This window comes from Uranotaenia lowii, chromosome 2 (assembly GCF_029784155.1).
Source record: "Uranotaenia lowii strain MFRU-FL chromosome 2, ASM2978415v1, whole genome shotgun sequence".
Taxonomy (NCBI): Eukaryota; Metazoa; Arthropoda; class Insecta; order Diptera; family Culicidae; genus Uranotaenia; species Uranotaenia lowii.
This window is the reverse complement of record NC_073692.1, coordinates 202,397,157-202,421,006: the sequence shown is the minus strand read 5'-3', so window position 1 is coordinate 202,421,006 and position 23,850 is coordinate 202,397,157. Positions and strand designations below refer to the sequence as shown.

Here is a 23,850-nt window from a genome sequence, read left to right as displayed (position 1 = left end):
CTCGATGCACGTTTGGAGACGATACACCCAACTTATTTGCGGCATCTCGGAGAGAGAGGTTAGGGTTTCGCTTGTCGTCTCAGCGGCTTCCGGTTTTCGAATCCCCCCCGACCAGACTTCCTGGCTGTCGACAAACGTTGCCCAAACACTTTAATTACATTTGTTACGGTTGATTTGGCAACTTTTAGCGATTTTGCCAGGTTTGCGTGCGTTGCGATGCGTGATTTTCGCGATGCGCGAGCAAAATTTTGATACGCTGCTCTTCTTCCTTGGACGGAATTTTGACAACTGAAGAGTGAATTCCAAAATTAAAATAGGAGCAACATTCTACACACACACACCTTCAAAATGAGGGGTGTTCAGGTTTTTTAAATGCAAAATTGAAAGAAATACGTCAAGTTGATATTTACCAAATTTTGACCGTATCACCCTTTATGATCGAAGCTGTTCGAATATTATGATTTAGATATTTTCGGTTCGGATCGGTTCGGTTTCAGTTGGACTTACAATATTATATATGTTGCGTTTCATTAATGTAAAATTTAAATAAAAGTGTATACTTAGGACATGAAAAGATATGGCTCTTATGAAATTTATCAATCAATAGGGCTTTGTGATATGTATATCGATGAAGTACGATAAACACGTTTATTTTCTAAATATTTTATAAGCATTCAATAAATTGTTCAGTTCCATTTAATCTACTATATTTGATTTTGTGCTTTCCTCATTGCTGCCAATCGTCAAATCGAGCTTATGGGTTCGTTGAAAAATTAAAATCAATTTGGATTATTCGTAGATGTTTTCGTACTCAATTGTGAATTGAACAGGGGTTTACTGGATATAAAAAGAAACAAAACATGTAAACCATGACGTTATATTTTTTGTTCCTTTTTTCCTCAAAAGTGGGATTTCATTCGATTTTGTTTATTTTCATCTGTTAATTTGTGGATTTTTTCGCATAAGATATGATAAAAAGCATTTTACCTTATTGAGAGCCAAGTATTGTCAAGATTTCAGTAAAGAAGATCAGATCCAAAAAATCACGACAGCATCGTTGTAAATAAACTGAGATCTTACACTCAAGCAAAAACCTTTTTGGCAATCATTCGATGCTGTCATCAGTTAAGCTTTTGAAGAACGAGGATGAAGTGCTCAGATTTTTTTTGTTTTTTGAAAGTTTCGTTAAAACATGTTAAAACCTATTCGATGTTTTATCCCTATCGCGCTAGCTTTCAGAGTTTTGTAAAACTAGTTAAAATGCTATAACAAGATTTATAAGCTTTTTTTTGTTTCAAATTGACACACAAAAATTCTCACGTATTCGACCAGACTGTTTGAAGAATTGTGAAACGGGATCCGGGTATAGTATTCCTTTTAGAAGTCAGTTTCACCAGGACCTGAAATGGATAAAGCGAATGAGGACACTTATACAGATTTAAATGCTAGGTACTATTATAAGAAACACTCATGTAAACCATGTTAAGTAAAGAAGCGTAACAAACATGCAATCACACTTTATAGTCTTTTAAGGTTTGAATAGTGTTCCAGTTAAGGGATGTACGTTACTGGAACTGGGTAATGTTTAAATTTGTAAATAATGTTTTGAATTTGCTCAAATTTAAGTGCAAAGGTTTGTTCCTTTTGTTCGTTTGTGCGCGAATAACAAAGTCATGATGGCAAAGGATTTGCACTAATAATTTTTTTCTGAGTTTTGGACAAATCATGAACTTTATAGCACAACCAAAATGCAAAAAGTTTACTTTTATAATTACAATGTAAAACCAATAACTATTATTAACTGATACTCAAAATAACATAATTTAACCATTTACCTGTTTCCCCTGACAGATCCCCTTTTGCAATAAAAAATGATATTGGTTCGTAAATAAGTTACTAGACGTAATCGAACTGTTTGTTAGTATTCCAAAAATGGAACTTGAAAAGTTAATATATAAAAAAATATTCTGAATGAAACCAAATTATATAAATAAAATAAAAAAGAGAGTTGTGAGTTTTTTTTTCCTGTCAGTGTTCTATTATTATAATAATTTATATTTGCAACAAGTTGCAAAAATAGATTTTTCAGTACGAGACGTACATTTATGCAACGAAGCTTGCCGAGTTGAATATTTGCAACGAGTTGCATACACAATTTTTTGCAAAACCGCAAAATACTCTTGTGGAAATCAAGTTATGATGCCTGCCTAAAATGCAGCACGAGTGGAGTTTTTTTCCTTCGAAATCAAAACAGTGTCGAAAAGTAGCACTTTTTGACATGGTTTAAATACTGTATCGAAAATTTCTGCTTTTGAACACTGTTTTTTCGATTAAAAAAAAAAAATGATTTTAGAACGGAATTGCAAAAAATCTCTATGAATGTAACACTCGTGAAGTTGATTTTAATAATATTTTATACAGAAACCAAAAAAAAATTATTTTGCTTAGTTGCACATCGTCGGAAACATGCAGCAGTTTTGCAAATATAGATCCAATGATTTCGGAAGCGATATTCCAATCGTGTTAAGTTAGGTATTTAAATTTTGCTTATCAATTACGAAGCTTGTTTGCCTAGCAAAAAGAGTGCGACTTACTAAAATTACTCACTATCGGTAGATGTGTTCTTTTATTTATTTTCGTGTTTGCTTGTGTACGGTTTCTATTTGTAAATAGTTGCATCTCTTAGTACAGCTTAAAATCTACAGCTCATCAGCAAAAGATAGGAAACTATTAACTATTTTTCTTTCATTTCATTGGTAATCTTTTTTGCTGAAATGGAAAGAGTTATATGTACTTAAAAAAAACACAGGAAATAGTTGATGAACAAAAATAAACTCCACACGTTCATCATCTCTCGCTTGTATGTGATAAAATTAAAAAAAAAAAATACATATATGTGAACCACCCAATCGTGGATTGCGTTAGCAAGTTGTGTTAGGCGTTTTGATTGATGTTGAGGGTGATTTTTGACTATCTTTTTAGACAGGTTTAGTGTGAAAAATTAGAGGAAAACTTCACCTTTAACTTGTGTTGTTTTAGTATGTTTAAAGTTCACGGTAGAAACAAGATTGTCTGATTGTAGCGCGATATAATCCTTTAATCTAGATAGTACATGGGTTTTGGGACAAAATTTGCGCAAGGATAACAACGACAGTCGAAGGAAAGTTTCAACTGTAGTTGATGATTTAATCAATTTAACATATCGTTCTCTTGTGTTGAAAGTGACCGGTGATAAGTAATTTAAAGATAAGTGAGGATGAGCTTAGACTTATAAAAAATGTAACAATCGATTTGCAGGGCTGAAGTTGCGATTTAAGCCTTGTTTTTTTTCGCTTCTGTTTACCGGATATGTACTTCTTCTTTTTTATTCGAGAACTTTGCGCCAAAGGTGGAGTTTGCTCTGCTGTGTATTCAGGACGGAATTTTTATGCAATTTCTGGTATTTATTAATTTTGGTTATTCATATATGAAGCACTAACAAGTGTTGTTGTGTTTACGTAAACGAACATAAACTTTACAGCTAAGTGTACTAAACTCTCGGAATGGCATTATAAAAATTGAAAAACAAAAATACAAAAAAGCATTGCATGGATGTCTCATATTGTTTTCACAAAAAACAATTCAAACTGTCGTAAGGTGAACTTAGGACTGCTTGTTCGACGCGGGTTCGTGCTAAATTCACCTTCGTTTCCGAAACGAGCAGTAGTATTTAAGGTAATATTTTACATGCATCAAGAGCAGTTTCGCCATCGGTAATTAACTAGCAGACAATGTTCTTGAAAAGAAGAAGATACATTCTCGATTTGAATTTTTTTTTCTTATTTTTCGCAGTACAATTCCAAAGTTTCGGTAGACACTTTTTTCGTGCTGAATTTTCGATAAAATATTACTTCAAATACTACCAATTAGGAAAAAAACATAGATGTGAGAGATGAAATTACAGCCAATCAAAGGTACAAACGAAAACACAATTTGGAAGATACCTGCTTCTCTGAAATCTTGATGATATGCTTTTGATATGAATGCCTTCAGCTACGATTTTTCCAGAACTTGTCGTTCTTTTTTCATAAATATACAGCTTGCTAAATTTCCATTGACAAAAAGGTTCAATACAATCTTGCTAATAATATATATAGAACATTGGTCGCGGAAATGAGTTCCAACTCTTCTAGAGCAGTACGTCTAATTGCCCGTACCGATCCGCTAATTCTAGCTTTGCTTATCTAGTGAACCGTTCAAACTGGCAGTGCGTTTATGGGGTCAATGATTAGTTCTGAACTGTTTGTACGCATTCCTCGAACCAGGATCACCACTCATTCCGGATAATTGGGCGAAGGGCGATTGATTGGATGCGCGCGAAGGTGGACGAGAGCGGGGAATGGGATCAGGGGTTTCGGACTCACGAACCTCGGCCAGTCTGGATATGCTCTTATTACTAAGTACCCGAGGACATCTTGTAGACCAATTGGTCGTTTTGCGATTACTGTTACTGACTGGATTGTCATGCAAACTGCGGAACGTTTTAGATGGTACAGATTCCGAAGTTATTCCGATGTATTCCAGAGGAGATGATTTTCCATTTGTATCGTTCCATGTGTCGTAATAATCCGAGTACGAATTATGGTACTCTGATTTAAATTCCTGAGGCGTGAGTGCAGGTGTAGAATCAACCGTCGCTAGATTATCTTCCGTCGAACTGAGAGTTCCATTTGATTCCAGATCTTCTTGAAGTATCTTGAGTGCGGCTGCATGTAGTTTTTCTAAAGGCAAGTTACGGAATAGTCTACCTTTTTTCTTCATTAGCAAACTTTGTACTAGCTCTTCTGCAAGTTTATCATTTGTGACTCCTGATACAGGAGACGCTGACGAAGTTGAAGACGATAAGCTCTCAACGCCCGATGAAGACTGGTGCCTAATCGGCAGTGTGAGTCGATCTCTGCGATCGAAGGCAGTATTTGTAGCAGTGGAATTTTCCACAAGTGTCAGTTCTTTCCTATCCTCGAACTTCGTTCCGTTTTCAGATTGATCCTTGGGTGGTTCAACCGATGACAGTTTATTGATCTCTTCTTCATCACTATCACCGTTATTACTTTCGTCCTGCAAAAGTTTGAATAACCTGGAATGTGTAGCTGCTCGCTGATATCGCGTCATCTTGCGCATCTCTGGGAAGCACTCTGAATCGGTTTCTACTTCTGAAATATGTTTACTCATGTCAGATGTTACACCCGAGTCATCTTCTGCTTCCGATTCATCACATGATAGTTTTAGCATAGACGAAGGCCTAGACGTGCTATTTTCATCCCGAGTTTTAGAGCGTTTTGGAACTTCCAACAGCGGACTTGTTGTATTCGTCTCGAACAATGAAATACGATCTCGAACGGTTAATGTTTTATCGTTATCTACGGTGGCTGTGCTTGTTCCATTCAAAATCTCACTAGTTTTGTTATTTAACTGTTGCATAGAGCTAGAAAGTTTGGTTTCTTTTTCCGGTACCTTGCTCATTTCTGTGCCATTTGTCAGCAGTTTGCTTGTTTGTGTCGGAATGCTCTCTTCAACATCAGATTCTTCTTTGGATGTATTTGTAGTTTCGTAGTCCTCACTATCGTCTTCACTTTCCTCATCTGAGCTTTCTGTATCCGATTCATCGCCTGATTCGTCGACTTTCTGTTCGTTCAATTTTGGCTGCTCTACATTATTTGTCTGCGTTTGCCATTTGTTCGAATTATTGTTTTCATCTTTGACACAACCATCTGACCGGATTTCAACACTCTGTTTTTGGTCACTAAACAAATTGTTTACCATTCTTTCGTTTTGTGTTTGCCAGTAATCAATGCTGTCTTTATTGCTTCCATTTTTCTGGCTTTCAATGAAGTTTTCTATCAACCGATCTGGCTTCCATAAATCGATAGCTTCAGTAGGTCCGTTTTCGTTGTTCCAAAATTCGATATCACCATCAAGTTGATGAGTATGATCATCTTCCTGATTCAAAACACTATCCCGGTCCACACTGACTTCTCGGCTACTGTAGAAATCTCTAGACAAAGATCTACTTGGTGGATGGTATTCTTCCTCCTCTCCGATCTGACTCCAGAAGTCAACCTCCTCGTCTTCATCCTGCCCATTTTCAGGAGTCATGTTTTTATTACTACTCTTTTCACATTCGTTATCAACAGCTTCATTAGTTAACTCGGATTTGGTTTTCAATGGTAGCGAAACAGATACAGAAACATGTGAATCTTCTTCGTAATCAACGGTGAAAGCCGGTATGGTATCTTCCTTCTTTGATGATTTGAAGATTTCTTCAGAGGTTGATTTATTTGCGATCGATGGGATAGTAATTGTGACGGTGACGTCCGTGTCTGTAACCCTGTCCTTTGTATCACATTCTTCAACATCGGCTTCCGAATCCGAACTATCCGTTTCAGTTTCACTGTCGCAAACTTTGTTGGTTTTTGAAGACTCGTTTCCATTTTTTTGTTTAGAATCATTTTGTCGACTTTGTTCCTCACAATCACTAGTATCTTCCTCTGATTCTGTTTTTCCTTCATCCTCTTCTGTTTCAGTTTCACTGCCCTCCGATTCAGGTTTTTCCCCAACTGCTTTACTCGTTATTTGTGATTTGCAGCTATCGTCGTCGTCTTCCAAACGATCGATATCGTCATCTGTATGGTTACCGCAATTACTTTCAATTCGATCTTCCTTTTCATATCCATCCAAATCGTTGGCAAGGGTCGATGAACAGTCGCTGATTGTTGAACTGTTGCTGCAAACACTATCTCTTCGACTTGGATTTGCACTCGCGTAAACACTATCTTCCTCAAATATTACGCTCAACTGGTGCGGCAAATGCTCCGGTGTGTTGTTTTCATACCCTACTGTTTCCTCTTCTTCACTTTCTTCGCTGCTGCTTGCCTCATCACGATCGGTGGGGTTCTCTTGAACTGAGCTCACCGTTTCCGGGCTTTTCTTCTGTGTGGGACTCGTTGAAGTGTTTACATGGCTGCCTTCTCCTTCTGAGTCTGAGCATTCAGACTGAGAGGAAGGCGCTGAAGAGGTGCTTTCTTCAAATGTGCGATATCTTTCGTTGAGAGGACTGCACGGCGAACAACGAATTTGGGGATCAAGGTCGGTAGGGAAAATCTTCTCTGGCGAAGTGTTATAACTGGCAAGACGTTCGGAAAGCCGTTTCAAACTGCTCTGTGATCGAGTCAAGGGATGTGCTGTGGTGTTGAAGTCACTGATAATCGATTCGATGTCCGAGTCGTCGATGGTCGGTGTAACTACGATTCGTGGATTGGGCGTGGTAATAATGTAACTGTGGGTCGGAGTGTCGGGAACAATATTTTCGCAGTAAGCTACCTGCGGCTGGTTCACTTGATAGTAGGGCGGGGGTGTGCAGGGCGAGCAAGGTTCTTGAGGATAGTAGAAGTGATGTGGTGACATGTAGCCCGCATAGTACGCGCTGCGATCGTAGTGACCGTGTGGTGGTTGTGGTGGTGGTGGTGGGGGAGGATGTGGTGGATAGTAAAATCCAGGCGTGTGATGCGTTGGTGGTGGATGATGTGGATAGTATTGTGGGGTATTAGGATCATAGAAGTGCCAATTGGGATTGCAGCAGTAATGTGGAGTAGGTGGATAGGGGAAGGGAGAGTAGCGAACTTCGCCGTTGCATGGTAAATTTTGATTACCTTCAATGTCAGAGGAATTTGTATCGGCTGTTGAAAGAAACGATAAATGAAATAAAAAAAGACAATCAACGTGATGATGAAGATGTTCCTAAGTTGATCGAATATTCAAACAGGATTTATTGATACTTTCGAGTAATTCCAAGGAATGTTTGTTGAACACACCATATTTTATGTTGGGAAACAAATTCAAATCAATTTGTGTCAAACGAACACAACTGTAATATAAATATCAAAAAATTTCAACACAAGCTCAATGCTAAATTGATCAATCATAACTAGTAAAAATTATTGAATTAAACCATATCGAAAATTTATGTATAAAATTTTGTAACATTTGGTGTTAAGTAATATTTCCAAACTGATAGATTGGATTAAATAATTTGGAGACAATGCAATATTTATGCTAGTATAGTTATTGTATGTTGGTAAGGATGTGAAAATGAACATCGATATTCAAAGTATTCGAAAGTTGAACCGGGATGGATGTAAGAAGGTGTTCCATGTGGTTCACAAGAGATTCAATTCTCGACCACGTGCTGTGTTCAGTAAGGAATTGCTTTGTCAGTAGAACTTACCAGGGGCATCGGTCATAGCCTGCAACATTTTGAACGACCGGCTGGGAATGGCACTCCCAGTGTACTTTTTCGGTTCTTCCACTCGTTGTTCACTTGGTGGAATATATGGCTGATTAGCTGCCGATGAATCGTCTTCTGAAATCGGGGAAACATGGATTCAGTTGAGAAAATGGGTTTGATTGGACTTGGCAGTTTTACCTGATTCACTGTAATTGCCACGATTTTGGGTGAACATTTGATTCGCTCTATTTGCTGATCCTAAAATATGATGTAAAATGATTAATTAGTTTTTTTTCGATTTTAAGCTTATTTTAAAGAAATGTTGAAGCATGCAAAGATGTTTCAAGTGGAAAAAACTAGTTTATTGCGCGTTGGTATCATACACATTTTTTATTGTATTCTAGAGGCTTTAAAAGTAAAAATTCATTTATCTAGGCTGCAACATTCACAATCCCATATGTACATTTGAATGATATTTCTGGCTGAATATTTGGTACAAAAAAATCAGAGTCAGGAATGAATTTCTTTAAAATATAGGAAATATATTTCTTTGGTTTTTTTTTGTAGAGAAATGAATCCAACTTAGATGAAATTTCAGGGACTAGATAAGAGAAAATCGATGTTGAAAAACATGCGAAAAAAATTCGCCTTGTCTCCCGGTGAGACTTGAACCCACATCTTGCGCCTCTCCGGGGCCCATGTATTAACATTCTACTACAGGAGACCAACCTGGCGTATGAATATTATACTGGTTGAGTGTCGATGTCTATCGGAATGAAGGGAATAGTTCTCCCATGTGATCATAATCATTTTTCTTGGTCTATTTCTATTCCCATCATTTCATCTTACGGTAGTTGGAATCAAGTTTGGACATTTTTAAGCACGGCAAGATTTGCATTGCCTTCTCATATCCTGCACGGGTTGTCCAAATACGGCAAGCGCATCATTTCTCATCATAACTGACAACCCGTGCAGGATATGAGAAGGCAATGCAAATCTTGCCGTGCTTAAAAATGTCCAAACTTGATTCCAACTACCGTAAGATGAAATGATGGGAATAGAAATAGATCAAGAAAAATGATTATGATCACATGGGAGAACTATTCCCTTCATTCCAATAGACATCAACACTCACTCAACCAGTATAATATTCATACGCCAGGTTGGTCTCCTGTAGTAGAATGTTAATACATGGGCCCCGGAGAGGCGCAAGTTGTGGGTTCAAGTCTCACCGGGAGACAAGGCGAATTTTTTTTTCGCATGTTTTTCAACATCGATTTTCTCTTATCTAGTCCCTGAAATTTCATCTAAGTTGGATTCATTTCTCTACAAAAAAAAAGTTTCGCTGACTGAATGTTTGAGTCAAGACCCATTTCTGGGTCGCAGTTTAAAAATAGAAATAAGGCGGTGCCAAACACCGAAATTGGCTGGATATCCAAATACGGCAAGTGCATCATTTCTCATCATAACTGACAACCCGTGCAGGATATGAGAAGGCAATGCAAATCTTGCCGTGCTTAAAAATGTCCAAACTTGATTCCAACTACCGTAAGATGAAATGATGGGAATAGAAATAGACTAAGAAAAATGATTATGATCACATGGGAGAACTATTCCCTTCACTCCGATAGACATCGACACTCAACCAGTATAATATTCATACGCCAGGTTGGTCTCCTGTAGTAGAATGTTAATACATGGGCCCCGGAGAGGCGCAAGATGTGGGTTCAAGTCTCACCGGGAGACAAGGCGAATTTTTTTCGCATGTTTTTCAACATCGATTTTCTCTTATCTAGTCCCTGAAATTTCATCTAAGTTGGATTCATTTCTCTACAAAAAAAGTTTCGCTGACTGAATGTTTGAGTCAAGACCCATTTCTGGGTCGCAGTTTAAAAATATTTCTTTGGTTTGTGTGGAAACACAGCTTACAAACCACTGGTATACAACTTTCTTAGATTGATGACATTTATTTTCAAAATTAACTATGCAGAAGAGAACAAAAAAAATGGGACTTTCGAAATCAGGACTATGGAATCATATTCAAAGTGATACTTATGATTAAAAGTCTGTAAATAAGTTCGCTAAGCAAATCAGCTATCATGCGCTCGGTAATACAAATGCCACACTTCTATGTATGTATTTAACAATCAGTTCGGTAAATATTACCGGTAACTTGGTGAAAATTACCGAATCTGCTGTAACAGAATGCTTTCAACATAGTTCAATAAATATAAATATACCAGAGGACGAATGGCTAAGTTGGTCAAAATCTTCTATAAATAATTGAATTCTAACAATAAGGCCGAAGTAAATTTAAATCCTTCGTTTGTCACTTGGATTTGAGATATCACGAAGGAGAGTGATAAGAAAAATTATATTTTCAATATAGTATCGGAACAAAATTGCACATAATCAAGAATTACAGTTATTTATGTACATATTTTACAGTTTAATTTTTGCTCTTTAAATTGTTTGAATTTTCGAATAGTTTAACATATTTGTCACCTTAACCTTTATTTTTCCCCCTTTCTGGATTGGGTGACAAAAGAAGAATTTGGAATTTGTTCCGGCCCAGTTTTTAAAATTTAAATATTAGTATAAAAAATAACTTGTAAGACATTGTGGGTTTTTCTTATAGTAAGAATGTAGAATAGAAATCGATAGACGGATAGATAAATATAAGAAAATCTACAGGTGATGAGGATGAGCAAAGGCATCTCGAATACGAGAAAAAAACTCACATTCCAGACTTTTGTCTCAGCACCAATCTACTGCGTGGTAGAAGTAGAGCCAAAAGAACGGGATCAACTTTCCATCACGTTAATTATGGATGGTTAGTAAGGAAAAAGATAGTTTTTATGAATGTTAGGATATAGTTTTGGTCTCAAATCGTATGTACTTTTTTTGTTCACTGTGGTTAGATTGCTTCTCTGAACTCTCAACGCATGTACAATGTACACTGTACACTAGACTGCCCCAAATTTGTATGGGAAATTCAAAACCTGTAAAATGATATGCGCTGCAGGCTACAATTGATCCTAGGCTTAGTGCAAGATCTCATGCCAAATTTGGGCCAGATCAGCCTATGGAAAGGGGTCGCTCAACGAGCCTGAAGTTTGTATGGAATTGAGTCATTGTGTTCGGGAGAAACATGAAAAATTAGTTTTTCATCAATAACTTTGGTTTTCTTCGGCAGATTTCTTTTAAAACGGGTTTTCTGGAAGCCCAAATTATGACAAATATTTTATACCAAGACTGCAAACCGATTCGAGGCTTCAAAAATGGGCTAACTTTTTAAGGGTGGTATTCTTCACGGTTAATGCTGCGTCGAAATGTTCGAACGTCCCGACTCATTAAAAATGTTGAATACCACCCTTAAAAAAGTTAGCCCATATTTGAAGTCTAATAACTTTTTTATTTCAAATTAAATCGATTTGCAGTCTCGGGATGAAATATTTGTCATAGTTTGGGCTTTAAGAAAACCCGTTTTCAAAAGAAATCGGCCAAATGAAACCAAAGTTATCAATAAAAAACTTTTTTTTCATGTTTCTCCCTAACAAAATGTCTAAAAATCCCATACAAACTTCAGGCTCGTTGAGCGACCCTTTCCCGTGATCCGATCTGGCTCAAATTTGGCATGAGATCTTGCACTAGGCCTATTATCAATTTTAGCCTGCAGCACATAACTTTTTCAATAGTTGGGCCATTTGGGGTATTTACTGTACACTGTACATAGTCCTAAAGATAAATATTGCTGCGAATAATAGTTTTGATATTTTCTGTAAAATAAAAATACACAAAATGTGTATTTCTGTAAGCTGAAGAAAATAAACCGCAATCTGGTGGTTATGACAAACTTATTAATCCGGTGCATAGATGTATGTTCAACCTATACCTAATGTCATTTGGCCAAGAGTGTCAAACTATGGAAGCATCAATGTACAGCTCAAACTTCAATCTCTTTAACAATCGCTAAAGTCAAATTTCGTACCGGTTGGGTTGTTCCCTTGGGCCGCTTGACCGGCACCCTCGGTCAAATTCTGCAAATACCTAAACGCTTTCGAGGGAATCGCAGCTCCACGATAACGAGGATCTTCTTCTTTATGGAGGAACACTTCTCCGTCAACTGATGGTGATGATGACGATGATGGGGGTAATGTAACAGTATCAAGGGTATGTGACGTTAGATGCGCTTCAACAGAAGTTGCCGAGTGTATTCGCTTACCTTGAGTCTTGACACGATTCATCAGCGCTTTGTCCTCGCTGCTGAGCTGCATGCGTCTAAGCTGAGCATCGGGACCGGCTTCCGAAGAACTGTCAGCGGACTGCTGCTGATGATCAGCATCGGCCGCTGTCGGCTTTGGTGTCGATGAGTTCGAGCCAGCTTCGGCTACTTCGTTGGGATCCAGGGTATCGGTAATATGTTGCAGAACCCGGAAGGAACGGGACTGATTAGGCGTAACGTTTCCATTCCATGCTTGCTGATTTTTGCTACTGCGAGGGTCACTGAAAATTGAAAGTCAGTTAGCAATCCATAGAACAAAACTTAAAGTTATAAAATAAACAGCTTTAGCAAGCGAGAGGTTGTAAGCACCGTTTGAAATGCGATAGTTTAACAATACAATGTGAAAATAATGTCAAGATCCAAATAACCATTTGATTGGTGTGAGGTAAATTTTTGAAAGTTCTAAAAGTGTCGAATTCTACTGTACGATTTTTGAACTTTTTTTGAAATAATATATTGATATGAAAATGAAAACAAAATTGATAGAAGGTTAAGGTTAACATAATTTCGTACAAAAATTGAGTTGTTTTTTAAAGGTGTCCAAAAAATAAACGACACATAAAAATGTAACGAGGCGCAACAAAATTAAATGCGAAAACAGCATATAACAAGAAAACTCTACAATTAAAAACGAGCATTTGCTTTAGCCTGCTTCAGTTGGCCTTCACTGGGAATCTATGCATCTACCTGAGTCTATTTTTAAGAAAACGAAGCTTGGCTTCTAGTGGGATGTCGTGAATGACATATCTATGATCACCACTGTTTATGGGGTAATTGAACGTTAACGGCAGAGTAGAAAAAAGAGAAAATAAAAGGAAATCGCAGAACAAGAAAAAAATGGGGTTAATCTTTGGTGCCTATAGATTGCAAGCGTGCGCGAGGTAAATCCAACGTATTCGAGAGATTGTAGGTGACGGTACACTACCTTTGAATTATCGCTGGTGTCTGAGACAGTGGTCCACGAACGGTAGTCGCAGTGTCTCCGTTGCCTTCTACCTTGATCGGTATGATTCGTACGCCACCGGCCGACTGTTGTTGTTGGTGTTGTGGTTGCTGCTGCGTCGGTGTCTGTTGCTGCATGCGTTGCTGTTGCATCGCGTGAGCATGCTGTTGCTGTTGTAGTTGTGATGTCGGAGCCGGTGAATAATGCGGATGATGCTGTGGTTGTTGGTAGACCGTGTGTTGCGGAGACGTTGGCGGGTAGGATATGTTGTTGTAACCTTGGTTCACGAAGTGATTTGGATTGGTAAACATGGCCGTTGGCGTACTGTAACCTGTGCGTTTGATACGTATAAGATATAAGATGATTGCATATCGAACAGAGTGTAAGAGAAATCTACCACTGTGTGGATATCCAACGGTGATGGGCGATTGGACGTTGTTAAATTGGGGACCTGGGCTATAGTACGGTGGTGGTGCAAAACTAGGGGCTGCACTCGGTGCTTTTATAGGTGACTGCTCGATCTGGATCGGTATGACGCGTTCCTAGGAATGAGGGACACGATTATTCATCAGTTGTTTTTTTGTCATCCCTTATATCCTATATGTTTATTTGTGTAAGATCCTAGTGAAAACTTAATAAAATAATGATTTAATACTACTTAAATCTACTATGTTCTCGGAACCATTAAAAAATTTTCTTCGTAAAGCAGCCCTTGAAACGTCGAAGTCGAAGTACTCGGCGAAGCGGTTGAAAATTCTCAAAATTTCAATTAAAGCGCTGTTGGCTCCGTAGTTATTAAGCCGGATGGAAACATAGAGCTGCAGATGTTGGTTGCTTAATCCTCAGGGTCGCACACTGAGGGGAATAGCCTCCAGCAGCATGGGAGAGTCAATTCTCGACGCTAGGAGACCTGCTACGACTAAAGCTCGTTCAGCATTTCGACGAACGTGAAGCGTTTCAAAATCAATTAGGCGGCATCGACTTTCGTAACTGAGTAAACGAAGTTCAAGTGTCGCAGAGCATACCGCATGAAGCGCCGCTGGATTGCCTCTATTCATTCAGCTCCATTCTGGTAAAATGGGCACCAAACTGCAGAGGCATATTCGAGAGTTGAGCGAACTATGCTGCAATACAAGCTTTTCAGACAGTTCACATCTTTAAACTCCTTCGTTACGCGAAATTAGAAGCCAAGACTTTTATAAGCTTTATCAACGATATAATTTGTTTTAAACTCCAGCCAATGGTCTAAGAAAACGCCCAGATCATTGATGTGGTCCACCCGGGCGATGTTTTCGTTCCCGAGAGTGTACTCTGCGTGAAGAGGGTTCCGCTTGCGAGAAAATGATTTGACCCATTTGCTGTGGTTCACAGGTAGCCGGTTGGTGTCACACCTGCGAGCGAAGGTGTTGAACCACCTTTGAAAGAGATCGATATCGTCTTGGCCGTTGATGGTGTGGAAAAGTTTGAGGTCGTCGGCATACGCAAATTTTGGGCCTTCCAAGAGACTGAGTACATCTTTAAAATAGATATGAAAAATTATCGGTCCCAAGTGGCTTCCCTGGGGCACACCTGATCAAGCGGAGAATGGTCTTGAAAATTATTTTCCAGTTTGCACTGATAACTTTCGTCCCGTTAAAAAGCTTCAAAACCAATCCAGTAGGGATCCACAGAATCCTAAGCGTTCGAGTTTAGCGATAGCAATATCGTGATTTACTTTATCGAAAGCAGCAGATGGATCAGTATAGAGGGTGTCAGTTTGGAACTTCATGGTAAAGCTATCTTGCACGAACGATGTAAAAGTCAGCAAATTTGCTGTCCTGGATGGTTTCGACAAAAATCCGTGCTGATCGTTGGAAAAGTATTGCTTTGAGGACGAGAAAACCGGATCCAGATAAAAAAATTCGAACAGTTTGGCTATCGAACGCAGAGCTGATATTCCGCGGTAGTTTTTAAAATCTCTCTCATCTCCTTTTTGTGAATAGGGAAAATGTAAGCTTCTTTCGAAAGTGAGGGGAAGATTGCGAAGTCCATCGAAGCTTGAAAAAATATGTCTGATGGGAGTCAGCAAATGTTGTATGAAACAGTTCAAGAAGTTAGCTGGTATCCCGCCCGGACTCGTAGATGATGAATTTTTCAGCTTTGCTGTGGCCTTTAAAATGGCTGCGCCATCGAAGGAAATACCTTTTAAGAAAGAATCTAGAGGTGAAATATTTCTCACAGCAATATCCAGTTGTGAAAACGCTAGAGAATTTCTCAGCAAAAAGATTGCGCTGTAGCCGATGGAGATAGTTCTGGTAGCAACGCCTACTGCTTTGTTCGTATGCCATGTTCAACTTGAAGGAAGAAGGAGGAAGAATACCTTTGCGCAGAGGTACTTGCTGAAGTTTCGAAGAGCACGGTTTTTAGCCGTCTTCAGTTGTCGCAGTTGATTAGTAACCCAGGAAGCTCGTGGGAAAGTGAGCTACGTTTCGGAACATGACAGTCGATTATGTAGTTCAGTATGTTTGAAAAAGTCGCAGCGGCTGCATCGGGATTAGATATATCGAGCTCGTTCTTCCATTCGATGGATCCAGGACCAGGGAGATAGCGTTTTCGAAGACCTGGTAGAAGGAAGCGGTTTCTTCTTTGGGCTCTATAGTCGAATATGTATGGAATCTATGTCATGTTAATTGTTTCGCATACCCAACTTTGTTCTATGTCCTTACTATTGCAAAATAGAGGAACTAAGCAAGCCTTGGTCGAGTGCGGTCTTGTTTTTTTCGCCTGTGCTAATTTTTGCTTTTGAGTGTCCGAAAAAATGAAAATTTTGAAATTTCGTTTATTGTAGGAGTGAATGTATATATATATATATATATATATATATATATATATATATATATATATATATATATATATATATATATATATATATATATATATATATATATATATATATATATATATATATATATATATATATATATATATATATATATATATATATATATATATATATATATATATATATATATATATATATATATATATATATATATATATATATATATATATATATATATATATATATATATATATATATATATATATATATATATATATATATATATATATATATATATATATATATATATATATATATATATATATATATATATATATATATATATATATATATATATATATATATATATATATATATATATATATATATATATATATATATATATATATATATATATATATATATATATATATATATATATATATATATATATATATATATATATATATAGATATATTGCTGATCCACTCTTTTTTTATATTTCTGCGATAGCTGATTTGGGCTCCCGTAGGGTACCACTGTAAAAAAAAATTACAGTATTCAAGAAAAAAATGAGCATTGTTCTACATAAGGATTATTTATCGACTGAAATTAAATCGGATGAACAAGCGGAAAACATTGAAAGATGATTTAATAAAAAGTTGTCAAACAAACATGTATACCAAATATTATTATCGGATTATCTATTGTTTACAAAACAAAAAATTGTGTTTGCCTTGAACTTGGTCAATCAGCAGTCAAAATCACGGAAAAATGAATAATAAAAAAAACCTGTTTGCGATGGGGTCAACCAGCTGACAAATTCACGAAAAAAAATGAAAACCTGTAGTTGTTTAAATAAGTTTAGAGTTCGACGACACGGTAGCGATCATTCATTGAATGTTGGATTTCGTGCTATGTTTTACAGTCGGAGTTATCCGTATAAAGTTTAACTGAAAAGCGGTTAGCGTGTAGAAAACCGTCAGATTTTATACTGATTTGACAGATCGCACAAATTTCGCAGTTATGAGTGCGCAGTCCAATTTTTTGCGATGCGAATGGTATTATTTCCTATAATAGACTATTCACCGTACACAACTCCTTTTTTTAACTTCTCATATACGATTTGTTACATTTTAACGACAACATAATTGAATTCGACCAGCATATAAAGTATCAAAGACGCATTTATCGCATCAAAAATCTTCGTCATGCCAAATTAGTTAATTCTCAGGCTATGGAAAAATGTGTTTTCAATAATGTAGATTGTTTTTTTGTTTTGTCTGGGATTTTAACGCTCGTAATTAATTCAATCTCAATGAATACTAAAAATAATAATATTTCATTCCGATGACTTCATGTTTTGTCCTCTCTTGCAAAATAATGATTTGAAGATTTTTTGTTTTGTCCTCTCTTGCAAAATAATGATTTGAAGATTTCAATGAAATTAGTGAGTAAGAGTGAATTTTTTAACTGTGTTTACTGCTCCGGTTAGCCTACCGCACGGAAGGCTACCGTCGCGCGATTAGAAATTTTCCCAGTAACCGCAATATATCAGAAAGTTTTTCGTGTTCGCGTTGAAATACTACCTAGCAGGACATGTGTTTTAGTTTTCAAATTCACGGGAAATGCTTTAATTGTGTGCTCGTGATGCTACACCCTCTATCGCTTATTCGTCCCAGTTTTATTGATGGTTTAATATTTAAAAAAATAAGATGAAACTTTATCAAGTGTGTGCTCAAAATCTCATGAACCGCCTATAATTTCGACATTTCTAAACATCCAACGGTTTTAGGTTTCTTTCAGAAACTTCAACAACTGGAAATATTTTGCAATAGTAAGCTTAGCTTAGCTTAGCTTGGTTGACTACTCATATCCACCTTAAATCATTGAACTCGAAATGCTTCATTAAAAGGTTTTTTTTAAACGATTCTAGAGGAACTTCGTATTTTTTACATTTGTTTTCAAACTATACATTTCGAATTCCATGATCGCTGGCGTGGCTAAGCAGAACAAGTTCCACATCGCCAATGGTTGCTACTCCGTTATTAATCGAGGCCATCAATTTTGCACAAAGTCCAAAAGAATGGTGCTTGGGATTAGCAGTCATTCTCATTGTACAAAACTGATACTCTCCCTTTTTATATGATTAATAACAGCGCCGGCCACGTCCTAGTAGTCAATGGGGAAAAAGGAAGGATTGTTAATAAGATACTCTTTAAGTTCAACCAGCAACCTCTCGGTACTGCACTCCAAAAAAAAATTGGAATAGTAAGAACCAGATTTAAGCTAGTATCACAAACTATGGAAACCGTCTATACGTCTGCGAATCCATGTTCAAGTATCCAAGGAAGGGGTTGTGTTAGTTGGTGAAAGGTGAAGATCAGGATCCATTTTGGTAAATGGTGCGATCATGAGTTTCCTACACCTCCTATGCTCCTAGACATTTCCTAAGGAAACTCCTATTTCTCTGAGGCATTCTATAAACATCCAAATAAAATGGATCGAGAAAAATATTGAAGGCAAATCAATACCATCCAAATTTCTTCCTTGATAAACTAGCTCTTTTTCCTAAACATGATCCCTGTTGAACCAAAGAGTTTACGAATGGGCTTTAATGGTTGAAGACGGAAAGTAACTTAAAATGACACAATTTTTTTCCAAATTGTTTTTCTATGAATATTGCATTTCTGAAAACTCTTTGATTCTATGCTATTCTGTGCCTCACATTTTAGAAGTCTTTCTCATCAATAGTAAATCAATAGAAAGTTAAGTTTATTAAAACATATTTAATCTGAAATAATAAAAATATGATGAAGAAAACCAAAGTATCCTTGTAATAAATATATTTTTGAAAGGTTATCTTATCAATTGATATGTATTTCATTTAGTAATTTTTCTGCAACGGAAATTTTCAAAAATATCTCTCATTCTCTCACACCACAAATCAGTGAAAACTTTAATTTTCTATGTAGAATATATAAATTTTTTTTTCAGTGATTTAAAAAAAATTAAATTTACATTCAGTTAAATTGGTTTTTAATCAATAATAAATGCGCCTTTTCTCGCTCTTGAAACGAAAAAAAAAAGGAAATAATGATTAGTGCAATCACTAAACCTTTCGAAATAAACTGTTTCGAAAAGTTTAGTGGAGAAAAGCAGAAGTTTTTCATACTTTTACTTTACCTTTCAATAGTCTGCAAGGATCAACATTTCTTTTTTTATATTACATTGTTCGTATGCATATGCAATTTTGTTCAAAACTGATGACTGGAAAAAAGTTTCATAAAATCAGCAACTATTGGGTTTACCAATTAAAAATCACAACTTCAAATTCAAAGCAAAGTATAGAGGTAAAAAAAATGAAACAGCGTAATATATCTATATGGTATATTCGTCGTCTGTGTACTTCCTTTTACTAATGTAGATATTGATTCAAATAACATTTTAACTCAGATTTTTGCAAACTTAAACAAATGCTTACTAGCATAATTTTCCTGATATTTTTAGTATGTGGAAAAAAAATAATTAAAACAAAATACTTAGCTTTGGGTGCGCAAAGGCAACCGAACAGCAAACTGCATCCCATCAAGGCAAGCCGTTTAGCAAGCATGATAAAACAGCACCACAAAACCAAGACGACACAGCACAAATTGGTTTGAAATTAACGATCCGATTCAAGTTTTTTTTTCAGACTTCGCAAAAACTGATTCATATTGCTCCTTGCTTGAATTTTATAACAAGATTTTCCTGAACACTCCGCGAATAGTTCATTAACAATTTACAATCGATAAACAAGCTCAAGAAAAAGAATTTCTCAATCGCTTTCGAATTTTTCATTTTGTTAAAAATCACTTTAAACTATTCTTCAATGCGGCCGCATCAGCAAACTTTTTAAACTCTTCTTCCCTTCAGAACAATATTTCGCCAATTACAAAAGAAACACAGGGGTAAAAACAGGACAACATCGGAAAACACGAACGAGAACCACATTTCTGTAAACCCATCACGAGCACACAATTAAAGCATTTCCCGTGAATTTGAAAACTAAAACACATGTCCTGCTAGGTAGTATTTCAACGCGAACACGAAAAACTTTCTGATATATTGCGGTTACTGGGAAAATTTCTAATCGCGCGACGGTAGCCTTCCGTGCGGTAGGCTAACCGGAGCAGTAAACACAGTTAAAAAATTCACTCTTACTCACTAATTTCATTGAAATCTTCAAATCATTATTTTGCAAGAGAGGACAAAACAAAAAATCTTCAAATCATTATTTTGCAAGAGAGGACAAAACATGAAGTCATCGGAATGAAATATTATTATTTTTAGTATTCATTGAGATTGAATTAATTACGAGCGTTAAAATCCCAGACAAAACAAAAAAACAATCTACATTATTGAAAACACATTTTTCCATAGCCTGAGAATTAACTAATTTGGCATGACGAAGATTTTTGATGCGATAAATGCGTCTTTGATACTTTATATGCTGGTCGAATTCAATTATGTTGTCGTTAAAATGTAACAAATCGTATATGAGAAGTTAAAAAAAGGAGTTGTGTACGGTGAATAGTCTATTATAGGAAATAATACCATTCGCATCGCAAAAAATTGGACTGCGCACTCATAACTGCGAAATTTGTGCGATCTGTCAAATCAGTATAAAATCTGACGGTTTTCTACACGCTAACCGCTTTTCAGTTAAACTTTATACGGATAACTCCGACTGTAAAACATAGCACGAAATCCAACATTCAATGAATGATCGCTACCGTGTCGTCGAACTCTAAACTTATTTAAACAACTACAGGTTTTCATTTTTTTTCGTGAATTTGTCAGCTGGTTGACCCCATCGCAAACAGGTTTTTTTTATTATTCATTTTTCCGTGATTTTGACTGCTGATTGACCAAGTTCAAGGCAAACACAATTTTTTGTTTTGTAAACAATAGATAATCCGATAATAATATTTGGTATACATGTTTGTTTGACAACTTTTTATTAAATCATCTTTCAATGTTTTCCGCTTGTTCATCCGATTTAATTTCAGTCGATAAATAATCCTTATGTAGAACAATGCTCATTTTTTTCTTGAATACTGTAATTTTTTTTTACAGTGGTACCCTACGGGAGCCCAAATCAGCTATCGCAGAAATATAAAAAAAGAGTGGATCAGCAATATATCTATATATATATATATATATATATATATATATATATATATATATATATATATATATATATATATATATATATATATATATATATATATATATATATATATATATATATATATATATATATATATATATATATATATATATATATATATATATATATATATATATATATATATATATATATATATATATATATATATATATATATATATATATATATATATATATATATATATATATATATATATATATATATATATATATATATATATATATATATATATATATATATATATATATATATATATATATATATATATATATATATATATATATATATATATATATATATATATATATATATATATATATATATATATATATATATATATATATATATATATATATATATATATATATATATATATATATATATATATATATATATATATATATATATATATATATATATATATATATATATATATATATATATATATATATATATATATATATATATATATATATATATATATATATATATATATATATATATATATATATATAGATATATTGCTGATCCACTCTTTTTTTATATTTCTGCGATAGCTGATTTGGGCTCCCGTAGGGTACCACTGTAAAAAAAAATTACAGTATTCAAGAAAAAAATGAGCATTGTTCTACATAAGGATTATTTATCGACTGAAATTAAATCGGATGAACAAGCGGAAAACATTGAAAGATGATTTAATAAAAAGTTGTCAAACAAACATGTATACCAAATATTATTATCGGATTATCTATTGTTTACAAAACAAAAAATTGTGTTTGCCTTGAACTTGGTCAATCAGCAGTCAAAATCACGGAAAAATGAATAATAAAAAAAACCTGTTTGCGATGGGGTCAACCAGCTGACAAATTCACGAAAAAAAATGAAAACCTGTAGTTGTTTAAATAAGTTTAGAGTTCGACGACACGGTAGCGATCATTCATTGAATGTTGGATTTCGTGCTATGTTTTACAGTCGGAGTTATCCGTATAAAGTTTAACTGAAAAGCGGTTAGCGTGTAGAAAACCGTCAGATTTTATACTGATTTGACAGATCGCACAAATTTCGCAGTTATGAGTGCGCAGTCCAATTTTTTGCGATGCGAATGGTATTATTTCCTATAATAGACTATTCACCGTACACAACTCCTTTTTTTAACTTCTCATATACGATTTGTTACATTTTAACGACAACATAATTGAATTCGACCAGCATATAAAGTATCAAAGACGCATTTATCGCATCAAAAATCTTCGTCATGCCAAATTAGTTAATTCTCAGGCTATGGAAAAATGTGTTTTCAATAATGTAGATTGTTTTTTTTGTTTTGTCTGGGATTTTAACGCTCGTAATTAATTCAATCTCAATGAATACTAAAAATAATAATATTTCATTCCGATGACTTCATGTTTTGTCCTCTCTTGCAAAATAATGATTTGAAGATTTTTTGTTTTGTCCTCTCTTGCAAAATAATGATTTGAAGATTTCAATGAAATTAGTGAGTAAGAGTGAATTTTTTAACTGTGTTTACTGCTCCGGTTAGCCTACCGCACGGAAGGCTACCGTCGCGCGATTAGAAATTTTCCCAGTAACCGCAATATATCAGAAAGTTTTTCGTGTTCGCGTTGAAATACTACCTAGCAGGACATGTGTTTTAGTTTTCAAATTCACGGGAAATGCTTTAATTGTGTGCTCGTGATGGGTTTACAGAAATGTGGTTCTCGTTCGTGTTTTCCGATGTTGTCCTGTTTTTACCCCTGTGTTTCTTTTGTAATTGGCGAAATATTGTTCTGAAGGGAAGAAGAGTTTAAAAAGTTTGCTGATGCGGCCGCATTGAAGAATAGTTTAAAGTGATTTTTAACAAAATGAAAAATTCGAAAGCGATTGAGAAATTCTTTTTCTTGAGCTTGTTTATCGATTGTAAATTGTTAATGAACTATTCGCGGAGTGTTCAGGAAAATCTTGTTATAAAATTCAAGCAAGGAGCAATATGAATCAGTTTTTGCGAAGTCTGAAAAAAAAACTTGAATCGGATCGTTAATTTCAAACCAATTTGTGCTGTGTCGTCTTGGTTTTGTGGTGCTGTTTTATCATGCTTGCTAAACGGCTTGCCTTGATGGGATGCAGTTTGCTGTTCGGTTGCCTTTGCGCACCCAAAGCTAAGTATTTTGTTTTAATTATTTTTTTTCCACATACTAAAAATATCAGGAAAATTATGCTAGTAAGCATTTGTTTAAGTTTGCAAAAATCTGAGTTAAAATGTTATTTGAATCAATATCTACATTAGTAAAAGGAAGTACACAGACGA

At 35.4% G+C, this 23,850-nt stretch overlaps 1 protein-coding gene across 6 annotated transcripts in view; it reads right to left on the bottom strand.

Moving 5' to 3' along the window:
- Nucleotides 1-647: 647 nt before the first annotated feature.
- The window catches only part of LOC129749858 (protein piccolo-like), an 87,427-nt gene continuing 64,224 nt past the window's right edge, over nt 648-23,850 (bottom strand). For 2 of the 6 annotated variants that reach the window (XM_055744953.1, XM_055744947.1), the window contains exons 5-13: nt 13,889-14,033; nt 13,474-13,822; nt 13,236-13,307; nt 12,489-12,769; nt 12,255-12,389; nt 8,462-8,521; nt 8,264-8,398; nt 3,984-7,715; nt 648-1,400 (exon numbers count right to left, since the gene is read on the bottom strand). In XM_055744953.1, the coding sequence (XP_055600928.1) occupies nt 4,261-7,715; nt 8,264-8,398; nt 8,462-8,521; nt 12,255-12,389; nt 12,489-12,769; nt 13,236-13,307; nt 13,474-13,822; nt 13,889-14,033 (4,632 nt within the window). In that variant the 3' untranslated portion in view covers nt 648-1,400; nt 3,984-4,260. The remainder of the gene's footprint in view (nt 1,401-3,983; nt 7,716-8,263; nt 8,399-8,461; nt 8,522-12,254; nt 12,390-12,488; nt 12,770-13,235; nt 13,308-13,473; nt 13,823-13,888; nt 14,034-23,850) is intronic. The other 4 variants (XM_055744948.1, XM_055744950.1, XM_055744952.1 and 1 more) reach the window with 4 other exon arrangements.